We start from the raw sequence: 27665 nt of genomic DNA on the forward strand, positions 1-27665 counted from the left end.
AATGGTGCACGAAATCCTACAATTTCACTGTATAAAATGCCAAAGCGCCCCATGACAAGCACGGTTGCTTTGCCCACTCGCTTTTGAGTTTCTTAAAAAAATGTGTACGCGTCATGCTCCCCCCCCCCCCCCGGAAAAATGGTCTTCGTATGGCCTTGGGCGGGGGAATATTATTATGTAAAAATAAATGATAAATCAGTTGAAACCTTATATAAACAAAATGTAATATACTGTATACCATTGCTTTAAAATATATGTTTTTTTTATCTATTGCATACATACTGTATACATTGTGTAGGCCTATGTATACCGAGTTGCTGGCAAAAAGATTTCGAAGTTTAAAAAAGTACAATCAGAAAGGGAGATGATTTCGTTGTTAAAAATAATAGTAAGTAAATGTGCGTGTCTAATTGTGTGTGTTTGGTCATGATGCAGGTATGCGCAATTTGATTTGATTTTATTAATTTCCGTTTCACAACATAAGTATGATAAATATAACATGACAAGGTCGAAAATACTGCAAAACATAATGAAATATATATAACCTAATCTTAGACTTAAGGAACACAATTCAACAAAAAAAACCTAATATGACATTTGTGTTTTAAAGTAAAACGGAGGGTCTCGCCGAAAAAATCAAAGCTTGTACAAAAGGCAATTAAACATTAAGATTACAAATTTCATTTAAAAAAAATATATATATACATCTTTTTTTCAATTTTGGAAATGGGGCCAAATTTTATGCCCCATAACCTCGTACTGGTACAATATATTTTATTCATGTAGACTTGAGGCAAGGTCAACGCATAACGAGGTAGCTTGGTCTTCTAAATGATGCGTGTAATTAGTATATAGGTTGTCTCAATCTAATAAATACGTGCTGATGGGGTCAATTAAAATGACATATAGTCTGGGAGGTTATTAACACAAACGACTTTGTCACCGCGCTTTTGTTCTCGACTGATGAATTTAAATGCGGTCATTAGAGGAGGCAAAGTGGGTGTGTAACTCTATCGTCAGGCTCGGACCGCATTCAATGGGTAAGTTTAGGAACCTCTATTGCCAGCTTGGAACGATATGACAACAATATGAAGAAAATAGTGAATTATTCCGTGTGTATCATTTTAAAAAAGCAGACATCAAACGAAAAAGAAATCAGTTTTACCCCTGAAAATGAAAGCCACAATTACTTTAAACATCTTTATACTTTGCTTTGTCGATGCGAAAGAAAACAAATATATCACTTCTACATCATGTTCTACACATGCATGATCGCTACTATTTTCAATCTCTACGAATTTGATGGCATTAATATTTTCAGACAAGATGCTGGCGTTGTTTCTGTAAGCGGTACGAACCCGTTGAGTCAAGGAATTTTACGACACACGTCATTTGCAATATTTAGAACTTGTTATGCAGTGCAGTCTTTCTTTTGCTGTTGATAATTACAATATTGGAATAAAGAAGAAGAAGATATTAAAATGCTCTAAATTGTTTATCACTTTCAAGCCAAGCTGACTATACTGTCACAGAACAAATCATTTATAGGTGCGTTGCTCTTTTCTGCATGCAGATACACCCCAGCTTCGTCATCATCTTGAGTCAGACATTCTTTTATCCATTTATCATATTCTGTATCCATCTCATCAACTGAAGATATCTATCTTCCTCAGATGAAGAAAGACACTCTTGGAGAACATTCATATCATGATACGTAACAATGTGATGAAACAACTTTCGTGACTCACTATGGCTCGAGCCTGAGATTGAAAAACCATACGATTCCCGCGCGCGTTAAGCTCCCGACGACAGACGAAATTTTGGCATCCGTGCAGCGCGCTCTTCAAAGCCGAAATCTAACATCACAGAACGGTAGTCCAACCTCTAGACTCCAGAGAGAAACGTGGAAGGTGAATTCTCCGTAGTGTATGAAGTATGAACCTGTGAGTCTTTTATCTCCAAGTTTTACACATTATGTGTCGTATTTAAAGACAACAAGATATGTAACATTTACAAGTTTCGTCACCATCTAATTTCGAGCGACATTACAATGTGTTTCAGAGTTTTAATGAATTTCAAAGACACCTAATGAGGAGATCAGTTGCAGTTTGTTTGCGAGGAACAGTCAACCTGATTTGCTTTGGATTTTACGGGTCTTTAACCTCTGCCTTTCGAACGCTTTCATCCGATGGAACTCCGTGAAAACTGAAAACTGCTCTTTCCGTCTTATTTATGTGTATAGATCGGCTCAAAGGTATGTTATCGTGTGGTTATATTACTACATCTGTCATGTCTTTGTCATTTTGTACAAGTTAATTGGTTTCACTCGTCGTGCCGATTATTGCAAATGTTCATTTAGTTTTGTATCTGCGAATGTCATGTTGCTGTATATATATATATATATATATATATATATATATTAACTCTTCCCATCCTCAAGCAGTGTCTCCATTATTGATTCATTTATACCGTTTGTATTTACATGTATTTATATATAATCTGCCAAAATTACGGTTGGATTACAGAATTCGGGCCAAGAAATTCAGTTCTATTGACTTTGTCACCTGACTCTTTAGCGTGTTCAGAGACACATGCCTTCCTATGTTTGGCAGCAGCATAAAACAGAATCTTGATTGTATCTCGCTATACTTATATGTTCCCGGAGACAAAATGGGAAACATTATAGAAGGGGGCGAATGTGGGAGGGGAGGGGCAGAGGGGGGTCAAAATGGGAGTGCATCTTGCCGATTTGTGAATGGTTTTAATCAAATGTTTTCTATGATTTTCGTTTTAATGCCTAACTTGAGGAACGCAGAGAGAGGGGGGGGGATTACAATGTATAATTTACCGATCTTGCCGATTTGTGAATGGTTTTAATCAAAATTTAATGTTTTCTATGATTTTCGTTTTAATGCCTAACTTGAGGAACGCAGAGAGAGAGGGGGGGATTACAATGTATAATTTACCGATCTTGCCGATTTGTGAATGGTTTTAATCAAATGTTTTCTATGATTTTCGTTTTAATGCCTAACTTGAGGAACGCAGAGAGAGAGAGAGGGGGGATTACAATGTATAATTTACCCTGCTGTTATCTCTGCCCTCCATTCGAGCCCTTACTACAGTGCGTATCAAAAAAAAGTTTACACTTAGAAAAAATCCTTTAAAATTATACATTTGTAATATCTTGAAGAGTTTTTAACATTTTAACATTGGTATTGATCCATTTAAGCATATGACGATATAACTGTTGAAAAATATGTCCGCTTGAGTGAGCACTACTTACTTTTGAAAAATTAGTGAAAAATGATTTGTGCAGAACTTTGAAATAGTTATGCGAATAAAAGTAGATCTTAATCATGAAGAACACGTGAAATTTAGCTAGTAAAATTGATTTGAAGATATTTTTACCTTTTTAAACTTGTTTCCTTGCCCAAAACACTTCGAAGAGTGCATTGCACCCCACCCCACTCTCCCCCAAATACCAAGGCCATCGTGACGATATTTGCTTTACATGGGCTGTGATTTACATGAAATGGCTTAGGATTGATTTTCATTTTGTTAATCATTGTCAAGCTTGGGAAAAGTGTGCAGAAACAAGTAATAAATGAAAAATTAAATGTAAACCCACTTTAAATGATAAAAACTTAGTGAAAAAATGCTGGAGATGTCTGATATTAAATTTTGTTCAGATTCAGTGATTACCTTAGATCCAGCTTGCACAAAAGGGTAAAGATTGTGTTTACTAAGTGTTGAAATTTTAATTTTGGTTGCAAAATTGTTACAAAATGCTTGAATGTATCCGTTTTATTTCAATTGACTAAAAGTGCAAGGAAAATTTATGAGAAATGTTTCGCAGGTTATGTTTGATTTCGCCCTTTCCCTTGACACAGCGTAAAAACGAGCATTTCTGCGCAAACAGATTTCTGCGAGCTTTACAAAAATGAACAGTGCTCAGTCAAGTCTAACATTCTGTCAAAACTTTTATTTTCATTGGATAGATGAGACCCAGAACCAAGATTATATGTGAAAAAATTACCCACATGTTGTATATTTTTTAATTCTCCGGGCTTTTTCAAAGTGTAAACTTTTTTTTGATACGCACTGTATAACGATGGATCTACCATAACGATCACATCTTGCATATATTGATTTCCCTTTCGAGCTTGTTACCCCTATAAAATCTATATGATACGCCTGAACTCTGTTCACTTTTGTTTTAAGAAACTTGAATTATTTGTATTTGTATTTGATTGACTCTAAACAATTTTACTCAATTGAAAATATATCAATCGTGTTTGTATTGAATAACCGAATGAGAGTAAGTGTTGACGCGCTCATAATTATATACAACACCCCCTTATCAGTTGAGGCATCTTCAGTGCATTGTTTTTGCCTTTCATTTTAGGGGCAATGTTCGTGATTGCCAGAAAAGTGTCTCAAAATATAATGAAATATCAGAAACCGTCTCCATCAAGAACATCGTTGTAAATTAGTCATTCTTGAAATCACAAACGACTTTGACTCCCCATACTTCTTTAAAACATAGAAAATAAAATAAAACTCTCAATGGTTTCATATGCCAATCAAACTATTGTCCAAAATTATATCTGATACGAATACTTCTTGTGACGGAAAACAAATCATGCTGCATGTTTGAATATACTCCAGACCATAAAATATTCATTCCTTAGGCTTAGATATAGCCTTTCTTTGCTTTCTCATTGCACTCAAACTATAAATGATTGCTGTGGCCTTTTTCTTTTTATGTGGCATTTTTTAATCCATTCTATACTTTGACATTTACATTTTTTTAAGAAACATTATCCACGAAAATATGATCTTATATTCACAATGCAATACTAAATTTATAGAAGAAAATGTAAGTAAACATGGATATATCATCGGTACGTAGGCTATACATGTAGGAGCAGCCAATTTAGCTATCTTTGATGAAAGTTGAAAATATAAACACAGTAACATATAATTTTACAGCTCGGGGAAATAAGGAAAACCAAAAATACATCAGCAATTCACATGTGACAGTGATAGGCCTATATCATAAATCGATAAATAGAAAATTATCGAAGTCGTATGAGCACGATAAGAACCTAGATCAGTTTGGTGATATATTCAGACCTGGAACTAATCAATTACTATGGCGACATCATTGGCCTATATAGTTACCATAGGGATTCGTATGTCTCTTTAAGGTAAGTTGTGCAATCGTGATGACGTGAGCAGTTGAAAAGTAGGCGATTTTTATCAACCGAGAATACATCATCGAACTGACAATCGGGGCTGTCAAGTACTGTAATTGGGCATTTATGGTTGAGTTTATAGCTGGCTGTCTGTGTCAGTATACAATATGGATAGATGTCAAGGTTGAAATTCATATTTGAAACCCCAGCCAAAATTTCTTGTCACATCAATTCTCCCTCCCCCCGTCTTCCCCCATTCCATAGCACCTCTCTTTGGGCCCATTATTGCTCATCACGGTCAACCTACTCATGATGGCCGAAAATACATTGTATTCGTTTTAAAAAGACGATTGAATATGTTTCCTATCTACTTTTTTTAATGTATTTTACTTTCGATAATTCGTCATTTTGATATTTATGTATACCAAAATGCAGTTTCTTTCCTTTATTTTGTATTTCGTAATCATTACATGACAATTGTCATTACTTACCGTTAAAGGTATTGTTTAACTTTGTGAGCAGCCGATTAAAAAAATTCTCAAAGCAAGATGAAACATGTGTACAAGTGCATGTATTAGAACTAATAAACCCTGAAAACAACCATTATTGAGAATGAAAAGCTAAAACTACAAGGCAAACCCCGATTTTGTAATTAGGCGTCTTATAGACACCTAAATAGTACACATAAGTGTATGGGATGAAATTAATATGGTGTTTCCGGTCACTTTATATTTTAATTTTTGTAGCACTAAATAATCATTTTCGAATGCAATTTTTTCTGGGCTTCACTTTTTGAACATATCACAGACACAGGTGATAAGTGTGACCTTATAGCTCAGATTTTTTAAAAGTCAAACCAATGTTAACCAATCACTTTAATCTTTTTATCAATGTATGTTTATATTAATAATATGCGTCGTGGTTATGGCGCTGACATTTAAAAAAAATCAAACTTTTCTTATAAGTGCTTCATGCGTAACCAACCGTTTTGTCTGTTCTTAATGGGCCAACCAAGGTGCACGTGCCAATTTCAGGCCTATTAGCAGATTATCGTGTACAATATCATCACTCATATTGACCTGATGAGAATATACAGGACAGTAGCAAAATTGATATAGGTCATATTGCTGCCACCGAAATTTTCTTTTCTATTGCCTAACCTTATATATTAAGGCATTGTTTTGATTATCGCGTTTGTATATCTTATTCTCTGTAGTTCTTTAAACATGTTAAAATGGATGATGTTTTTTTTATAATAATTTTGAAGATGAAATTATGAAAGTTCCATTCATGCAGATACAGATCCAATGTCGAGTATGTCTGGCAAACAAACATGCATGTTTTCTTCGAACGTGTTGTATGTCTATACTAATTCATGACACAACAACTTCCCGCGCACTTCTTCGTACCGTACAGTCTCGTGTCGTCGTGTTGCATGGCCTCCAAAGCAATTTGCTTCCTAATTACAACCATTTAAACTCGCGCCTAATTTGGATGCAAGTTCCCTAAATATCAATTTATTCAACGGATTCTGTCTAATCTTGCCAATTTTAACTCAGTGTATGATAGTCTTCTTAAAGGCTCAAATGCACTTCTTATGCATATGGAAATAGCCTATATGTTGTTTTCTTCTTCTTTTTTTACGTAGGTGCACAATGCAGAGGATTGAAACATCTATATGTAAAACAACATAATAATGTTGCATTCAAATGGCAACACATATACGGATCATTGTTAGCCAAGTCTACAACCCGTTCATAAAACTTGTTACAATGACAAATTACACTAACAGTTAAAAGCTACTGAAATTATTCAATTTGATTAGCTGGAAACTTGTTATAGAAATTGTGCATTTGTTATTATAATAAATCTTTTTTAACGGCATCTCGGACAGGGATTTGAAAAAGTACTGAACATGACAAAAGGAGTTTATGTTTTTAATAGCCACTTCCCTCATGCACGCCCTTTGCTGTTTTTTTTATGGTAGTATAGATAATAACATACATTTCGTTTTTTCGTTTTAATAATCTTCTGTAAAACAAAAGGCAGACTTTGAACAGATAAAAAACCACACAAGTAAAAAGATGGAATAGAATTCACGTCATTCTGAAGTGCTATAACAGCTAATAAGTGGGTGAATTTATACCATGTATACGCCACATAAAACTATATTTTGCTTGCTATTAAATAAAGTTTAAGATATTTAGTTGTCCTCATAATACATCTTTTTTTTTGGGGGGGGTGTATGTGGACATCCTATTGTCATTGATTTTTAAGGGGTGAGTTGTATTCTCGCAACAATAATTCATATAATTAAGAAAAAAGGTGTGACGTCATTGACTGCCTAGTTTCCGTCGTCCATGTTATTCATATCCACTTTCTTTCACAGCCACAAAACTTGTTTCCTTTTTTATATTAAACACAAAACTTCAAGATGCTTTAACTTTCTAATTTCACCTCCAATCTCGACAGAACTTTCACCGTCGTATACGTGTGCAAACTTGACCTTCACAATTACGGTCTTTTACTCCCTTGGTTGGAGGCTATAGGGGACAGAAGACGATCCTTTTTCTTGGCCCCTTGGAGATCCCTCAACAAAAATCTAATCAGGTCCCAAACACCGGAAAGTTTCAGTAAGCGAGGGTGTGCACTTCCTTACAAAAAAGTGATGCATTTAGTCGCGAAAGGATGAGGGGTAGCGGGGGAGAAGGGGTATATCTAAAAACTCTAGAAATATTCGATCTTGTAGCCTATTTAGGGGCGGGAAAGGGCGGTCGCGGGGTCCCTAAGCATGACGTATGTGGTGGGTTTGTCTACTCTCGTTTATGTTACACTGTCATGATAGCCATAGTTATTCCATGTAGAAGCTTATATACCCCAATGCTTAATAACTTTTAAAAATAGGAATATAGATATACATAGAGCATATATAGGCCTCCTTGCATAATCAATATTTATGAGTAATGAAATGATGAATAAAATATTTCAAATGTGAATTTCTTTATTTCCGTCCAAGTTTCAATATGTTTTTCTATGAATATTCATAAAATCCAACGATTTGCAATATTTTCTAAAGGTAGACACATTGATTATAAAGTGCATGGCGCTAACTTGCAGTAATATCACAAATAAATCATACATAAGCCTAAATCATATATATATATTACATATTTTAGATTTACTATGTAAGTTAATAAAAGTTAATAGGCCTGTACCACAAAATGTATACTTTCTAGCAGTGAGATACTGTTAATGATATCCATATACCGGTATTGTCATTGCATCTTCTAATCGGGTCCGATATTAATATCTAATTAGGTATTGTTAAATGCAATAACTGCACTTGGTCAGATCTTGCTAAGATGTATGTATTTCCTTTTTCAATTTTTTTGTAGGGGTGTCTCTGTAAACATTTAAAACGTGGTCAGGGAGTCACAAAAAATACTATATCCGCACCTCTCTTTAGATTCAATTCAGCAGAGCCTCTACCCCCACAAAATATATACATCCACCACCAGAAATTAATTGATTCAAATGTTGTTAATTTCATTGCACATCTTGATATTTGTTCGTTCATGTTTTTATCATATTTTTATTGTTTATTTATTTATATTTGTCTTTAATTTTATTATTATTTCCTTTCATTCATTTCATTATCTATTCATTTTAGGGGAGGGGGTGGTTATCAAAATACCAAAATATTTTCTTATGCTTTTGTTTTTGAAAATTATCTATGTATGTATATTGTGTATCCATTTACCTGTATCTCACTGTTTTGGGGGCAGTTTAACGTTTTTAAGCCCAATATCTTCGGATTGGGAAAACAAGGGGTGCAACCAAATGACCCCCCCCCTCCCTTGTCCACCCTCTCCAACGTATCTTTGCGACCCTCTGAGACCATCCTGAAGATGTTCAGGAAGAGCTCTTCAATCCGATAATGAGTATTTTAAGGATATACCTGTGTGTTAGGAAGTGAACGGAAAGGTCAAGGAATTAATCAAGATCATTTAGGAGACTGACGTGATGTCAAAGCTTTAGGAGTCTATTTTGGGGAGAAAATCCGATTTTATCGCAGTTGACAGATAATGTGCAATTAAGGACTGTATACTGATTAGGATTTAGCTAGTTTATCTATTCTGCTCATTTATATTTCGTTCATTTATTCCATCATCTATTTAACTTTGTATTCTCTTTACACATTCATGTTGTAATTATTTTTTCTTTATTTTTATCTATCTGTTTAAAAAAATCACATACTCACCTGTTCTTTTATTCCTTAATTTGTAAATTCATCTTCGATCAAATTTGTATTCTTTCTATAATCCTTTTGTATTATGATTTTATTTTTGAATAATCAGTTATTTTTTATTGAGTCATTAATACATATTTTCCAAATCTCCATAATTTCAAATGGACTTATGCCGCTCTATTCATCATCATTATTATAATGTGGAACGTTGTGGCACAGTGGATTAGTCTTCGGACTTTGAAACAGAGAATCGTGGGTTCGAATCCCAGCCATGGCGTAATTTCCTTCAGCAAGAAACTGATCCACAATGTGCTGCACTCAACCCAGGTGAGGTAAATGTGTACCGGTAGGAAGTAATTCCTTAAAAAGGTGTGTGCGCTATGAACGCCTAGCTTAGCCGGGTAATATAGGAGCGCCTTGAGCACCTAACAAGGTGGATATGTGCGCAATATAAATATCCTATATCATTATTATTATTAATTAGTTCAATCATATTTCATCATCTAGTTTTTTAATACTTATGGTATTCTACAATAATTGGTGGAGTAATTGATTCATTCGGAATATTCCAAATGATCCTTACTGCATGATGTTGATCACCCATACTCCCTATTTTCATAATTTACGTGTCAAATCTGTAGGGCCGATCTCTCTAGAGAAATTCGCAAGCCACCTAGGTTTCTCAATCATTTTTAATTTCATTATAGGATTTTCAAATTCAAAAGATTAAATAGAATTTTTTTTTTACTGTTAACTCAAATTTTCAATTCTTCTTATAATTGCCGTAGTAGACTTATAGTCATTAAGTTGAAATCTACTTTGAAGATTTTGTCAAAATTATATTCTCTGTCATTACCTAATCCGTTGAAGTACAAATTGAGCTAAACCTGATATTATCCGGGCATATCTGCGTGCCAACTTTCCAATGTTCAGTGATAGATTTCTGAGCCACCATTTTTAGCCCTTCCGATGTCTTAATGCTGATTTTGACTGAAGAAAGATTCTTGGTTCTGTGAGCCCTGTGACAGAGCTGGTTACTTACATCTGAGTACTTAATCATGTTAATAGTGCATGATAATTCCTTTTGAATCAAGAAAAGCAATGTGAATGTCCATTGGGGATTTTGTTCGTTTTTTTTCAATTCATTTGGGACTCTTTCGGGTAGAATTAGAAGATATACGTAAAGTACGTAATCATAAGATTGCTAATTAAAAGTGACAGTATCCCAACAAACCAAATATTCGGTATTATGTTCATATCATTGATTGATTTTAGAATCACATTCGCCAAGGCCTATACGTAATTTAGATGCAGGCATTCAGTTACGATTGAAAGTATTGCCCTTTCAATACCATGCTAATAGAAATTGTGTATTATGAACATTGTTCGAGATAAAAATGTATAGTTCTGATTTTCTTTGCGATTTTTGTCTGATATAGAAAGTTCTGAGCAATTTTGTTTCTGAGAAAATCTCCCCACAAAAGTTGTCCGATATGCCAAATTTACAGCCCCCATCCTTCCTTGACTGGATTACATCATCAATTTTGTCAGTATTGAGAAGTCACGTCCCTCTATCTGTCGATCTGTTTTTTCTAGCTGCCTATCTCTCCGTCCATCCATCCATCTCTCCATCCATCCATCAACCCATCCATCCATTCATCTATCCATCTATCTATCTATCTATCTATCAGTTTGTCTGTCTATCTATCTATCTATCTATATCTATCTATCTATCTATCGGTCTGTATGTCTGTCTGTCTGTCTATCTATCTATCTATCTACCTATCTATCTGTCTGTCAGGCTGTCTATGTGTCTTTTCATATATCTTTTCATTATTCTCCCCATGTCTGAAATATCAGGCATCATCATGAGGATAGGGGGTGGCATTACGATGGTGGTCATGGTGGTTAGGGGAGCGCTGACCTTTTCTTCTTTTTTTGAGGGGAGTGGGACCAAGGCCCCGTTGCATAAAAGTAACTACACTGTAAAAACTGCGGTGTTAAAACTGACACCAATTGGTGTTAATAGAGGACCAAACCCTGAGGTGTTAAAATTACACCCTAGAGATTAAACATAACACCAAAGAGTGTAAATGTAACAACAAAAAGGTGTTGTAATAACACCTATAGGTGAAAAACTAACACCACCAATTTAACACCGGTGTAAAATAACACCACAGTGTTTGCTATGTAGTATGGTAACGAACCTATGATATTTCCCCGCCGGAGCCCCCTCCCCATACACACACATAAAAAAAATTGTTTACAAAAGCGCCTTTACATTTTTTTGTCTGTATTGTTTTTTTTTTGGGGGGGTCAATCTGTTTGGTTCATGAACCGGTCATTGGTAGGTCGAAGCGCGTGACGAAGGGGTGCATGGTGATGGGACATCTACAAAGTGGACCCCATTCCCCATTTGCCCATTCCATGACGTATTCACCAAACTGCATCATTCCAATCAATGAGTGTCATGGGAGCAATCAGAGCTAACGAAGATAGATACCTGACTTCGCAACCTGACATCGAAAGTTGCGAGGTTGAATGAGTCCTTTGTGACTTTTCCACCGAGTCAAACAGATTGGATGAGACGTGTGTGATTGTCTCAGGAGAATGGTATGTACAGTCATCTCATGGTTTCGTTCTCACTCCACGGAATGTGCCCCTGTATGTAAGAATCATGCAAATTGAATCATGACTTGTAGAACGCAGGGCTGGAATGGGGCTGCAATATATGGAAAGGAACAAAAAAAAAAGAAATATTTAGAAAATATATACATAGTACCTTTGGATTAAACTTGACTGTGATATTTTACAAGGAGCTGATGCGGACACCATTGGGTCTATGTTGCGTGGAAATGGACATAACGATATTTTTTCATGTGTTTGCTATTTTCGCAGTGGGCAAGTCATATCGCTAATTAATGCAATGCCGTTATAGTAACATGGTCCGCGCAACTGTCTTGAAAGGCTGATCCGATTAAGAAAAGAATCCTAATCAGATGGTAATTTTCACGGGTTTTTTCTACACGGTGTTTGGAAAATAAGTGGGTTGTTGGAGCCTCCAGCCCTCTGGTTCTGCGGTCCCTGATTAAATACTGACAATGCGATAATGGTAATGATGAAAAAATAATATTAATGCCACTTATTAAAACAAGAATAATGATTATTATAGTAAGACATCATAATGGGCCGGGGAACAGTGTTGAAAATGTATGTGTGTGTGTGTGGGGGGGGGGGTGAACCGAAATTGGGGACTAACCATTCGAAAAATCACAAGAAGATGGTATTTTCAATTTTTCACCGTTTTTGTTACGCGATTACTTAAAAATTGGGCGCTGTCCCGTCACCCATCCACCCACCCCCATTATTGCAAGTGAATAAATGGAACAATGTTCACTGTTCAAATGAGCGCCCTAACACCTGAGTTCAACTCAGTTTGCCAACATTTCCAAAAGATTACACACTTCCTCCCAAGGAAATTTAATTAGTATTGATTTGTCAACATGATTTATGATAGGATTTTGCAAAGAACTATTACAAAATTTACCTCTTTTGCCACTTTAACAAACTTTCAATCGCTATGTTCCCTTACTCATGCCAATAATGTCAATATTGTGGTTTTGCGACAAATCTACCTGGACCACATTGTGCGTCATTTTCCGACTGTGAACGAGATGCAGAGTTAAGAAACTTTTAAAATGTTTACAAGCCCATGCATTTACCTGTAATTTACGTATACCTTTCCAGCTGATCTTGCTCAGTTTGGGGCCCTAATTGGGGTCGGGATTTGGGGGCGTCTGTCGTACGCGCTCCAGTTAAGTGTCATTCATTCATGTTTATACCAGTAAACTATATGACGATGTGACAATGTGACAATTTTCCAGCTGATGCAGCCCGATTGTTGGCCGGGCCTCTTTGTACGGCTCCTACGGCCACACCCACCACTAAGGATATGCCAGACGCCCCTTTCACTGCATTGTGTGATGTGGGAAATCATGTCATTGACATGAAAATTGTCTACCTTTCCAAGCTATGCTGACCCCCGCTAGCTCCTGCTCTAGCAGTATAGGCCCATCCTATTCCCAGACGTTGAATACGAACTTTTTACTAGGGCGAAGTCTACGTAAGAAAGAATAGGTCGTTGTCGAAAACATGGCGAAAATGAAAGTGGACGGTAGATTAGGATAAATATAAAGAAAATGTTGAAGCTGAGCTGGCATAGATCTTTCTTTTTTTTATTTTTTAACATATTTTTTTTATGTTGTCCTCTTTTTTTCTAGAGCTTGTTATTAAGCTCTGTACCATAGTAACAAAAGTAAATCCGCTGTAGCATTTGCGTTTCAGATAGCATACGTACTTGTTTAGCATATGGGTGTCGCCTGACGCAGGAAAAATATAACGCAACACTACGTCAGGCGAAGAATCTTGGCGTGTGAGAAAAAAAACGAGTGACGTTAATGTTACATTTCTCTATGAGTTTATGCTTAGTTGAATGTCAGCAGAGAGCGTAAACTTTTTGAATAAAATGTCAGAAGGTGAAGATGATGTCAAGAGTGGGATATAATTTCCCTCGCATCCGGGTTCTGCGGGGAACATTAGTCTCACGGCGCATACTCAATTCAGTGAGCTAACCCGAATCTCTTCGCCTGGAATCTCTCTGATGTCTGATCCAAGCCCAGTCTTGTCGGTGTATGTGTTGTCATAATCAGCTCCAATAAAGGGCATTTATTAATCATTGTCGTGATGTCATTCTTGAAGACGACATGCTCGCTACACTATAAACATGACAAAGGGTCTGCGTTTTAAAACTAACGAGAAACTCAAGCGCAATTGTGCAGAGACGTGACGTAGAGGATCTGCGCTAGTGAGTGTCATTCGCCATCATGACATACAAGAACATGACGATATTCAGGTCGCATAAAGTGTAATTATTATTTGTAAATAGGCCTTTTATACCGGAGGGCCGATACATATACATTTAAGAAGAAAATTTTAATTGGTGACAGATTTAACCAGAAAATAGTCTTATTTTTTAATATATTTTACACCTTTCTCTTTGATGTCCTTTCTCTTTTTTTCTTCCCTTTCCCCTCTCTGCCAGAGCCCACCCCCCCCCCCCCCCACACACACACACACCTGTACGCCGATGTTCATATAATACTCAGAAAAATATCTTGGTCTTAACTAGCCAATTTCTCTTAATAAGATTTTACATTAATATTCAGTACCAAAAGCAGTTAATTTGGGGGAATTAGAATAACCTTGTGTGATTCAGCTGTAGGTCTAAGACAAAGCCATGGGTCACAGCGAAAGTGAGTGAAAAGGGGTGCGTTATAATTGGTCGACCTTCAAGCGTTCTCCCAACCTTACAGGTCGGAAGAGCTCCGGCTGAGAAACGGTCTACCGGCCGCTAATCACTCTTCCGACAAGTGCGACTCTCCTATTCATCGCTTCCTGGCCCAATTCACACCCTGGTTCAAAATAGGGTTTCTTCTGAAGTTCAAGGAATCACGATATTATATGTTCATTGTGGAATCGAACCAAATCTTATGTTATTGGAAGAAAGGGACAATATTTTATTCTTAATGTAGTAAAATACAAAAATTAGTGAGTGTGTGACATCATCATTCCCTTCATTGTGTACAGCCTGTCCGTTATGTGAATGATTAATAATAATATTCCGCATTTATATAGCGCTTACTACATCGGAACGACGTCTCTAAGCGCTTTACAGACATATTATTACCCAGGTCATCGGATCCTTGCATGCCTGCGTACAATGTATGCACCTTCTCCACTCCCTGGGGAGCATTCCAACAAGAGTTCCAAGACTCAATTGCTAGTTGTTGTTTTTTAATAGCGAAACTCTGAAAGGGCATAATATCTTACACCATAATTTTTATTTATGGAATTATCATGGTTGTGCCTACTTCTATATGATTCTAATCAAATAGTAATTAAGTGAACTTAAAATTTAAGTAACTGTCTACTTGAAAAATATTTTGAACAATTACAATGCTTTTACCAGGACACTTCCCTGACGCTTGAATATTGACATTTACAAAGTGTTGCGTCGATCAAACATGTTGATGCAAAAAAAGCTGCCTATATATCGACAACTTACTTGACATTTTACTTATTACGTCCCCCCCCAAACAAAAAAAAAAAAAAAATAATAATAAAATTGAATGATATCAATAAATAAACCCTTTTTTTCCTGTGGCGCATCGGGTTTTGTTATGCAGAATTGCAGATGCAGTCCTACGTCACCCATTACGTGAATCGACATTGACAAAATGAATTTAAATCCACTAACGCTCCCCTTTTCAAGTTTGGGGGGGAGGTTGGGGATGGTTGAAGAGCTATATATGTGAAGACAAACCATGCATGCATTTTGCTTCAAGTGTGAAAGTCGTCTAGCCCCAGGATCAAAGTGTCATCACTTGGTTATTAATCAGCTGTAGTTTGTACTCTCCAATATCTCACAGCAACGCGAGATGATTGAGAGATTAACACGTAGCCAAGCTGACTGAAATTATAGTGTTCTCAAGAATGTTGAAATATGAATGATTATTAAAGTTGAGTGCTGAAAGGAACTTCTGCATTGAATCAACGTTAAAGGCCGGATCGCGTCCATGGTCGTGATGAAAGCATTATAACTTCGTTTCAAAGAACACTGAAATCTTGTTTCAGATATATTTGTAATCTCAATTTTAATATTTTAGTCGTAGAGATTAAAAGTGAGTCATTGAACTCCAGAGTCTTGATGAGAACTGCACACGTCCAAGGGATTCCATTTTCAATCTAAAAGGTATTGTTTGTTCTTTCTGAAAATTAATTATTACAGCATGGAGCTAGCTCCATGGTTACACAATTTACTAGGCCCTTTGGAATAAAAACTGTATACTGATTTCGGATGAAATTTATCATTTTCTTATGTATTATAGTTCTATTTCACAGTAGGATGATTTGGTTTGACAGCTTATTTCATCTTTAAATCCCGAGCTTTTATTAAATATGCACCATTCCCTGAAATGAATTGGACTTTGGGGGGAAATTGATGGAATCGAAAAGACACTAAATTGATTCTTAGCATTTCAAAGACCTTCGGACCTTATATACATTTGGCATTGATAACCGGTCGACTGAATTTTTGAAAAATTGCTTTTCTATCGGATTTCAATTCGGGTATAACTATGAAATCCATAACCGGTCGGCTCATGGGTTTCGATAGATTACTCTACCATCTGTCGAATGATACTGGACTTGCCTTGTGATGCAGACTTCTTTAAAGGGAAGGAATTTTCCCTATATTAAGCTGGAGGTGATGATACTTTCGGACTATGTTTGGATGTTTGACAATATGTGTGTGAGGGTGTGTGTGTGTGTGTGTAAAGGTGTGAGTGTGTATGTAAAGGCAGGCTCCTTGGTAAGGGTGTTCTCCACTTCTGTTTCCCTTCTCCTACAGCACGTACACTATGAATTTCAAGAAGTTACAGTGAATCAAGATTGCCTATGAATGGTGACCATGCAATAGAACATTGAATTTACTTCTTACTCCTTAGGATCTAGTTTTTAATATCAAAAGATTTTGATTAAAAGTCTTCATGCATCAAATTCAAATCTGCACGGTTCAGTTCTGAAAAAAATGTTCGACTGGTCACTTTTCACAGCGAATCCGGTTTATATTAAACCCTGAAAAATAGTCCAAATGTACAAAATATTCCTTAAAATCACTATATGTGTTTCCGTGCAAGTCTCTCCATTCCAGTTCTCCATCTCCATGTACCTACCATCATGACCACGAACATGATGATGCGTCTTTTCACCCCTCTCTTTCTCTATCTATCTATATATCTATTTACCTTTCATTGTATGTATCTATCTCAAAATCTCTCTGAGACCACTTCCATCCCCAGTCTCTTGTCTTTCCTCCCTCGCCGATCCTTTTCCATTTCTTGGCCTCTTCTTCCCTAACCTTTTTTCTGAGTGTGTTTCTTTCTTCCCTTCCTTCACTTTTACCCCTTTTTCTCATTTTTTAACCTTTACATTTTCATTTTTTTATTTTATTCATCTTTATTTTGAATCATTTTGTTCTTTCTTTCTTTCCTATTTTCTTTTGTTCTCGCGAATGTTGGGATCAGAAACGACCCCTCGGATGCACTATATGCTAATAATAAGGGTATGATTGTCACATCAAGACCGATAACAGACTAAAATGAACGATCAGAGATATATAGACCTAATACCCTGATCTGTCACATTTTGATCGTGATCAAATCTGTTTTTGCGAATGTGACTGAGCCTGGGACGTGGGAATCCGTAGAGTGTGTGAGCGTTGGATGACTCATTACTGTCCGGAAGATTTGCCCTTCTCAAAATAAGTACATTTCCGCGGTCTAAGCTTATAGCTAACAGGCTCAGAATTCAATTTATTTTCATATTTTAGTATTTTTGGACCCGTTACAGAAATTAAGGTAGCATGATACATTCAAGCCTGTATCAAATATCATCTTTCAGTTGCCATTAAAATAGTGAAATGATTAATTATCGTTCCTTCTCTACAGGGCTTACCGGGGTAGTCATGAAATTTGATTATTCAAAAAGAAGATTTGTTACTATTTTTTTTCATTTATTATCATCGCGTTCATTAATATAATATCTATTGATTACCCTTCATTCTAAGAATTACATGAGGTTGTATACTTTTTTTTAATCTGAGTTTTATTTTAAAAAAAGTATCATCCCTATATAGGGGGTGCAGGATTTACCAGGGGGCACAACGATTCTGGTAGAGGTCACAGGGCACTAACTGAATCACATATGTGACAATTGAAATGGAAGAAAACAAAAGGTCCCCCAAGCAGGACACTTTCCCCTATATATGCACCCTTATTTGATACGCGCGTGCATGGCCCGACGTATTTAATCGGAATGAGCATGCCTTAGAAAATTAGAATGGCCGTTTTATTTTCAAATTCGTAAGTATTTTGTAATCATGGTTTAAACGAAAATTTTCGTGACGGTACGAGAAACAGCATCCAATTTTCCAGACTCATGTTTTGTTTTTATATTTCCTATAAATCATAATATAACATAATTACGGAGGGGAAACTACACATAAATCAGGATATAACAGGAGTGAGAACGCACGAAATTGTCCCAAACATACTGAACGTCCATTTTGGAATGACAGAAGAAAATCAGAAATAATGTGAACATGGTTAAGTGTTCTCCCAAAATTCGATCATATTGAAGAAATATATATAAATCATATGAGTAATCTTGATTCAATCATCGTGTTAATGAATTCACTGCCAGCCGTAGGCCTAATCCGTGTAATATTATGACATTTGTATTGAGAGGGAAGGGGGCGATCATATTGCATGAAACGCCCTTCTCTGAGAATTATGGAAAATTGTTTTCCGAGCTGTGAGGAAGAGAAAGTGACAGACGATATGAATCATTACAACCAACATTTGATATATCTGTGTCATGTGATTAGTGACCTACTTCTTAGTATACAGATAATACAGTATATTGCATTGCGCATAAAATGTAATAAATTATTTCATCTTGCAGCATTTGAGAGGGATATGACATCGAAAACACGTTCGTAGAATATGCTTGATAGTTAAAGTGGTTTTACACAACTTTGAAATATGATCCCCTTTAGCATGTTAAGTATTTCTTGTGATAAGAAATTGATTAAAAAGTGCTTCTCGTCATTATTTCCGCGCTAAGATAAACAAGTGTACCCTGTCGTCAGCAATTAATATGGAATGAACTCGTACATTGTAGCTCGCAAGGCTCCTGAGTGGGGTACACAGCAAGATATGGTGGTGTGAGAGATAGGAATCATACCTCAGAGGTGCAGTGTGGGAGAAAGGGATATTATGCTTTTACGAGATTGAAAGTATTACGATGCTATCAATAATTGATTGATATGATTCTAATTAAAATCTTGGTATAGCCAACATACCTAAGGAGGCGCGATAGCTCAGTCGGTAGAGCGGGGGATTCGTATTCCGGTGACCCGGGTTCGATTCCCACTTGGTGTGCTAGTGCCCTTTGGTAAGGCATTTATCCTCAAGTACCGGGTCCTTCGGAGAGGACCTTAAGCCATCGGTCCTCTAGTCGCTTGCTTACAAGCATTCATGCTTTCTTAGCAATCAGGTAAAATATCACCACCACCACATGACATAGTGGAGGGTGCGTACTCCCATCATCTATGATGATCTATGGTGTGTATGATGCAAATGCAGAATATCAGCTGAACAACAAAATTGATATTATAAACAGCTATTATTCTGAAATGTTGATTTGCGTAAAATAATATGATATTGACCAGCTGATCTCTTCTCAAAATGAAATTTTCCTTCCTTTCGTGTCGATCACGATCTCAAAAGGAAACGGACTGAATTCCTTTGTTCCGACACCAGACCGAGAAGCACAGTCCCATAAACGAAACCAACTCCAGACCTCATGACAGATCAAAGCTTATGCATTTTGTTTGTTTTGTTTTGCATTGTTTTAATAACCTTCTATTTGTTGATTTCATTGGTATGACTGTGGCACGATCTTTTCTCCGAATCACGACCCAAATCGGCACAGATAGCCCCCTGTAGGTGTAATAATCATATTTCATTTCATAAAAAAAAACCTGCGACTAAATTCGTATTGGTGTATTTTATACCTCATGATTATGGTGACTGATGTGTGGTTATGACTTATGCGGTTCATATGTATTCCGTGTTGCGGTGGTCTCCAACCTGTCATCCCATCCACCTCTACAGAGACCTAGTCACATCGACTGCATTGACTAAAAGAATACGTATAAAACGGACATCGGTTCCTAGCTCCTTCTGGTAATTGTCTCTTTGTTCAATCCGTTGTCGGTCTTGGGTGCGAATCGATCTCTTTTTGTTGAGACTTTTTTTCGTCTAAACAGGGCTAATGTCCCGTTTTGAGGAGGAACTGGGGATTTCAGCGATACTTCACAGACACTTTCTGTAACGCAGAGATTCTTTTGTCAAAAGCCCTTCATAACCAAACACACAGCATAAACTGTGGTGTTAACCGGTGTACATAGAGGACCACACCAATTATTTTACACCGGTGTTAAATTGGTGGTGTTAGTTTTACACCTATAGGTGTTATTGCAACACATTTTGTTATTACATTTACACTCTTTAGTGCTATGTTTAATCTCTAGGGTGTAATTTTAACAACTCAGGGTGTGGTCCTCTATTAACACCAATTGGTGTCAGTTTCAACACCGTAGTTTTCACAGTGCAGGATTTGTCGAAAATCGGTGAGTTAAAACAGCAGTGTCATCCTTGTCTCTCGAAAAACGACATATCCGCATCCTTATCATCCGGTACGAATCTTAAGATCATGTGCTGTCCCGGTCCACCTACTTTCGACAAAGGCCTCTAATCTGTCCATTGTGATTTGACGGGCATTTCCAAGAGATTCTGAACGTTTCAGAAAACGTCTGCGAAACTTGCTAAAATACCCTACTATCAAGACACTTTAGTTTTTTGGTATTGACGTTGGCATTGTAAAAACAGATGTTCAGTAAGCTTATTCGGGTCATGAGCTTGTGGTTGCTTCGTGGCTGGGGTGTCGGGGTAATTGACCGATACTAATGACTATATCAATTTCATATTTTCCTCCCAAATATAACATCATAATACAAGTAGGAATAAATATCAACCGAGTGTATCAAAGTGTACTGGTTTTAAGGTGTCCAGGGCCCGTTTCATAAAGAGGTGCATTTATTATAACTTCCAGGAAAACCCTGAATGTGATTGGCTGCTGATCCCTGTTACCATGGTATTTGCCCGAATGGCAAATTTACAATATTTGTAATTCTTTATGAAATGGTCTCTGATCATTGATAGCTCCTCGGCATATCTATTTTATGATACTTCCGTGATTAAATTTGCTCTCCTCATAACTGGTAGCCTATTGAAACTGCTGCTAAGATTCCATTTAGATATATTCTGTTTATTTTGTACCCAAATAGAAGTATGACTGTGTTATCTTTATTCGTTTTGAGATGCAGATTAAACAATAAATAAATCATATAAACTCTTATCTTTTTAGAGTGTACCTTATGCACAATGCTTGAAAATGCATGAAAATGTACACGTTACCGAGGTATCACCTACGAGCAGGACGGGAAATTCGATCAAGTATTGTTAAATAAATTCAAGTGATACCCTTTTCGAAAATCCTTTACCGTTAACACTTTTCAGAGAAAAGGTCACGAGACTGTTAATGAAACTTTAGGTTTTGATACGTCATAAATACTGACTTCATAGAACAACGCATCAGGATGATGATCAAAGATTTTAAGATAAGAGTCTGGGCTTGGATCTCCTACAAAATCAATATCAATATCCCGCTTTTATATGTTTGAAAAAAAATAATACATAATCATATCTTTTGAAGGCATCATGTCAACATGGCCACAACTTCTGCCCAAGTTGGCTGGATCGGCTACCGAAGTCTCGCTGTACTGTATAGCTATACACTGATTCGATATTGTGAAAGGAAGCCGTAACGACCGCTCCGGGTTTGCCGCCCTCCCTCGCATCCTGGAGAGGGGGTCCCCTGACCAATCCATGTTTCACAACACTGATTTTCAATAACAAGTGCTTTGCATTCTTTTGCAAAAATTGTTCTTGACCAATCGGGTTCCAGAATTACAGTAGCTTATCACGATAGTTTGTGACTTGGCATGGATATGCAGCTGCATGAAACAGGCCAAGCTCCAAATGTCTCACAGAAATGATTATGACTTCTTCTAAGGCCATGAAGACAGAGGATTAACGGCATTAAGTAACAGTTGTGATATTACAGTCTTTGTAAATCGAATGGATCCAATATGAAAGCGTTATCATGGTTATGAAGAAAACTCATATGTAGAGATCTCCCCGCTTCCATAATTACGATTCTACACGAAATCCCTCTGTCAACTCATTTTTCAACCGCAGAAATTATATTTTTATAAATATATTCCGATTTAATGTTTTATAGCGGAATATGATAAATAGAGTTAAACAAAACTGGGGAGATCAGCAGATCCTAAAATAAATTGTACACCATTGCTTATTGATGAAGTAATTTTTTTTCCTGATAATTTGAAGCAAAAGCAACAGCATTTCTGCTTCTTTTGATCATCTTATCTAAATAAGAGAAGTTGGTTGTGGTTAAGGTTAAATTTCCTTTTCATGTGACGTTACAACTCACCTGGACTTCGGCCAGTATTCTCATTAATTAAGTTGTTGAGCCAGTTTAAAACCACCAAGGCTTCCCGTGAGCATCCTGCCTCACCAGAAATGTGACAGTAACACCAACGAAACCGACTAGAAGTCGACAGATGGTATGTCATTGAAACTAAGTCAATAGTTGTAATCGTTCTGGAGTCAGCTTCGTTGGCCTGACTGCGACTAAAGAGAGAGGGAACCTGTGCGTAACACTGGAAGCAAGAGTACATCAGACTAGCGTCTGTCATTAAAGACTATATTTCGCACCCTCCAATGAGTCAGACCAAAACGTGCCAATGAACTTCAATTCCGCTCTCAGTAAAACTTTACCCACAAAAAAAAAATCTGCGTAAGATACATTTGTTATGAAAGTAAATCAGAATGGGCCGGACGGTCAATGCTATAAAGCTTACCCAGACATGACCTTGTTGCCAATGGAGAAATGTTTGGAAATTTTCACATGAAGATAGGCAAACCATGTCGGTTGTCGAAACTACAAGGTTCATCAGGTTTCGAGACTCTAATAATGCATGGAGATACAACTTCTTTTTAACTTGTTCAAAGTCGTTATCAAAGTTCGAGTGCATAATGGTTCGTAACAATCGAAAGTTTATATCCTACAATGTACCTCTCTTTTACCCATCTTTCCTTTATTCTTTCTTTTACCCCCTTTGTCCGTCAATTGGTATTTCAAATCCATCTATTTCTTCCTACAGTTTCAAATGAAAGAATACAGTTATCTTCTTTGTTAATTAATAATGGAATATTCCTGTTTCTATTTTGTTCTTTCGCCAGATTCCAGTCATGATGCCCGAAATTCAGATGTCTTTGATTTCCCTTCTCTTCATTTCCGTCTGGGTATGCACTGTATCTTCAATAACAATCTTAGAGGGTCCAACGAACACTGCAAGTGACCTAGGTACCTATGCTAGACTAACATGTCGAGTAGCAGATCAAGGAAGCGAGCCCGTCCGATGGTTTCGGATTGACAACAAAAGCATCATCAGTACCGACAGCAAGATCATCAAGCGTGCCCTTCGGAGAAGACTGAGGATCGAAGGCAACACGTTATTAGGAGAGTACCATCTTGTCTTTCGACAGGTGACTCGCAGCGATAATGGTACATATGCCTGTGGTGTGTATTCAACTGAAACCAGGCAAACGATCATGTCTCCTCCGGTGTCTTTGATAGTCGTTGAGCAACCAACGTGTAGCCTATCGTCTTCAGAGTCACTTGCACCAGGAGTGACTGTCACCCTTTCCTGTGCTTCCCATAATCCGGGCCTTGATGTGAGCTTGTCGTGGCACAGACCTGCAGAACCTGAACAAGTAATCTTCGGGTCTACAAACGTCAATCAAACAGGCAATACTCGATACAGTCAACTAAACATCACACTTAGACCAACTGACTTCGGAGAAAGTTATATGTGCAAAGAGGCATCATTGATAGAACCTACCTTCAGCAAGGCGTGTACCATTACCCCTCTCGAGACAAATGTTCCTGTGATTCTTTTTCCAAAGCAGATGCAAGCAGTGCAGGGTCAGGATGTTTCATTCAGATGCATCATAGCTAGTAAGAACCCTCTTACCTACGAATGGTATATCAATGGGTTGAGAGATTACAATGCCAGAAAGGACAAGTATCTCTTTTCCCCCGTCACTTTGGATCACAACAATACAAGAGTGGAATGTAGAACCCGTGATGAGATCGCACAAATGACCGGAAACGCCAGTTCCATTCTGTACGTTTACCCTAAGAATATTCCATCTGTGACCACAGAAGCGGTTGTTGAAAGATCGCAAGATTCATCCAGTGTGACACTGGATACCCACTTTATTGGCGTTCCACGAGGCAAGACGACGCAATCTACCGCAGATAAAGTGACAAGCGATTCACAAGCAGCCACATCGCCTGAAATACAAGATACTGCAAAACCTGTGACGAAGGAACCCTCGGTGAATACAACTGTCAATAATGCAATTCTAAGATCTCCAATACCCCCATCCAATGTTGCTCGTGATGACCTTCCATCTGGCCTTGGAAGCACTAGTGAGAACAAGTGGTCAAATATGATGGTTCCCGTAATAGCCATTGGATCGGTCATCGCAGTCCTCCTTGTGTGCGTCATCGTTGTTCTCTTGCTCTTTCTTGTTCGTCAAAATCGTGTCGCCCATGGCAGTACGGCCGACAAAGACGACTCTCGTAAAAGTGACATTCACATGGATGAACTTCGACATCCTGATGTGTCACCTGCCAACAGAACGTTGAATAGCGAGAGTACCGAGATGGAATGCGACGATGCGGAATGTTTAGGACCAAAGTATTTTACATTGGAACCGGGGAAACGAAAAGTACGTCGTCTTGAACGCACATGTAGTCACATGATCATGAACGACTCTGCGTCAGAGTACAACGTTCTGCGCAGGGATGCAAGCCTGAGGACACCAGCAGGAGTTCAAATGAATGACTATGTGCGGCCGGATTCGCAAATCTCCACAGGTGATGGAGACATGAGTACAGTCGCAGCTTATGCCATAACAGATGTAACCCTAGGAGGCGGAACGTCATCTTTGCGAAGGAGCAAGAGCTGCTTAAGACCTTTACCCGCTGCGCCTATCGAGGCAATTATGAACAGAAGTCATTACAACATTCCCAGAGACGCGTTCGCGAAGGGGTCTAGCGCAACTGAAAGTAGTGGGGACAGTGTGACAATGTCAGTTGTACGACGTGTCATGTCGGATACGATACCTGGTGCGTACAGGAGATCTCAAGTAGCTACAGCCTTCTCACCCGCAGGTGATGAATACGCCGAGATTGATACTCCACCAAGAGCTTCTTCACCCATTAACTTCTTCACCCATTCTCGCCCGAACTCACCGGACACCTTGCAGGAGAATGGCCTCCAATCTGTCAAAGACTTTGCCCTGTCTCTAGCCAGTAGTTACGAGAGTGGTTACGATGCCGCAAGCAGTGATGATGTCATGGATTGCGACATGTCATCACCGTACGCGACCATAGACGTCCTTGAGCAGAAGGATCAGTCAACGTTACCAGAGCAAACTATCGCGGAATCAAATTTGGGCAAGGAAGCTGAACCTAAAAAGATGCCAGTTTATGCCAAAATTAAGAGAACACGCGGGACGCAGGTGGAAGATAAAAATATTGATGATGACAATGATTTGTTAAGTGAGGTCGTTTGCTGAAACTATATATATACATATATATATATATAGCGCTTACGCAAAGTATAATACAACGTAATTACATACTTGGAGATTGAATTACAGACGATGATCGGTACAAGATGATGGTGAAGTTCGTCAACGAATATCCAATAGCGACATGCTTTTGGATGGATTCGGAATCCATGAACCGTCTGGTAAAGACGTATCGGAAAAGACTAGCAGTTAACACGGTACTTTGTGTAATGATTGTATATTTTGAGTTTTTTACGTGTTTGTTAGATCAACTTTTGTGAGTATCAATCAATAATAAGATACGAAGTTGGAGTCCTTATCGAATATCTTCCATCATTCCTCTTATGTATGGCATGGCCGTAGTAATTGATAACGGATAGGGGTCGCTTCGTTACGGCAACTTTCTGTAAAGATGATACTATTTAACGTGTACGATGTTGCTAGGGCTATTCAGACTTTGTAAAATCAATTCGAAATTGTTATTTGGTAAATATTAATACTTTACGAAAAGAGAGCAACCGAAAGATCAAAGCGATCAAATAATTGTTGAGACGTCCTGTAGCGTAAAAGAAATAAGTTTTCTTTCACAAATCGTGTGCAAATTCGTCCTGCATGTTGGGATATTAAACTATTTGATTCTGTGAATCTATTTATGGGCTTTCACTTATCTCTATCAATTAGAACTCTGTATTAATTTGTTAGACATAGTTTTAATCTTTGTGTCCTCGGTGGTGTATCATAATGAGATCACATACACCTGTACATCAAACATCTGTTCAGTTGGATATTGCATTACATAATACTTTTAAAAAATCATTTATAATAATTGCTTGAGGGGCTTGAGACCCTATGTTTTGCTGCATTTATAAATGACAGTAGCATTGTTGCATGCATTGTGTTGTAGTCTGGACCTGGTTGTAACCAGGAATTGTTACATCCATGGTTGTAGCAAAGAATGATGAGTCAAAGAGTGGGAATGAGGGGTGTTGGGTGGGAAGGTTGGATTGTGGATGGGAAGTTGGAGGGGCTTAATTATTTTTCCTACGACATTTTCAAACCCTGCGTCAGGATATGGTAATTTCGTCAAAGACTACTTTCCATGAATATTTCATAGACACGAATCGTAAAGCTATAAAGTAATTGGCAACGACTTGTACAACTCGTCATTATCATGATTATGGCGCAATGGGATAATCCTTGTGCTTATAGCAACGTACAATGGTAAGGTTACGGGCTCGAATCCCAATACAGAGAATAACTTAACATCTTTGTTTTTCTATTATTTTCTTATTATAATTGAGGTGGGACTGAACAAATTTCAAGTCAAAGTCATTTAACACATGTTTAAAAGTAAGAACGGTTTATATTTGGTACGAAAAGAGAAAATGACCGATAAATCGTAGGAAAAACAATTTGGAGGGCGGAGGGGCAATTTTTTTCCGTCAGTACTTGTGTACCTGACGCGAGATGGGGGTATACCGCAGCCGTAATTTGTTAATGAATAAGTAGATTGAAATGACGATATAAGAGGATTTATTTGGTCAGACTTTAACTCGTGAATATTCCTGGCGACACGAAACGTTGGGATATAGCCATGATTTCACGTAATTTCCGACCCGTTGATCAGCTCCATTGATGTAGCTCAATCAAGCTTGCAGTCAAGTTCATAGACGCAGGTCCGAGTCTCGCCTGGAACGATTTTTCCAACATTTTTTTGTTTTGTTTTAAATTAAAAATTAAGGG

The 27665-nt window shown here is 37.6% G+C and overlaps 1 protein-coding gene across 1 annotated transcript; it reads left to right on the forward strand.

Moving 5' to 3' along the window:
• Positions 1-1853: 1853 nt before the first annotated feature.
• LOC121413674 lies at positions 1854-25940 on the forward strand. Its single transcript, XM_041606594.1, has 2 exons — positions 1854-2254; positions 23520-25940. Exon 2 carries the CDS (start codon positions 23529-23531, stop codon positions 25926-25928), a length of 2400 nt encoding a protein of 799 aa, XP_041462528.1. The 5' UTR covers positions 1854-2254; positions 23520-23528; the 3' UTR covers positions 25929-25940.
• The last annotated feature ends 1725 nt before the right edge of the window (positions 25941-27665 follow it).

Source organism: Lytechinus variegatus, chromosome 4, assembly GCF_018143015.1.
Source record: "Lytechinus variegatus isolate NC3 chromosome 4, Lvar_3.0, whole genome shotgun sequence".
Taxonomy (NCBI): Eukaryota; Metazoa; Echinodermata; class Echinoidea; order Temnopleuroida; family Toxopneustidae; genus Lytechinus; species Lytechinus variegatus.

Excerpts from the sequence above, each read along its gene's own strand:
- LOC121413674 (XM_041606594.1), top strand. The coding sequence starts at position 23,529 with ATGATGCCCGAAATTCAGATGTCTTTGATTTCCCTTCTCTTCATTTCC.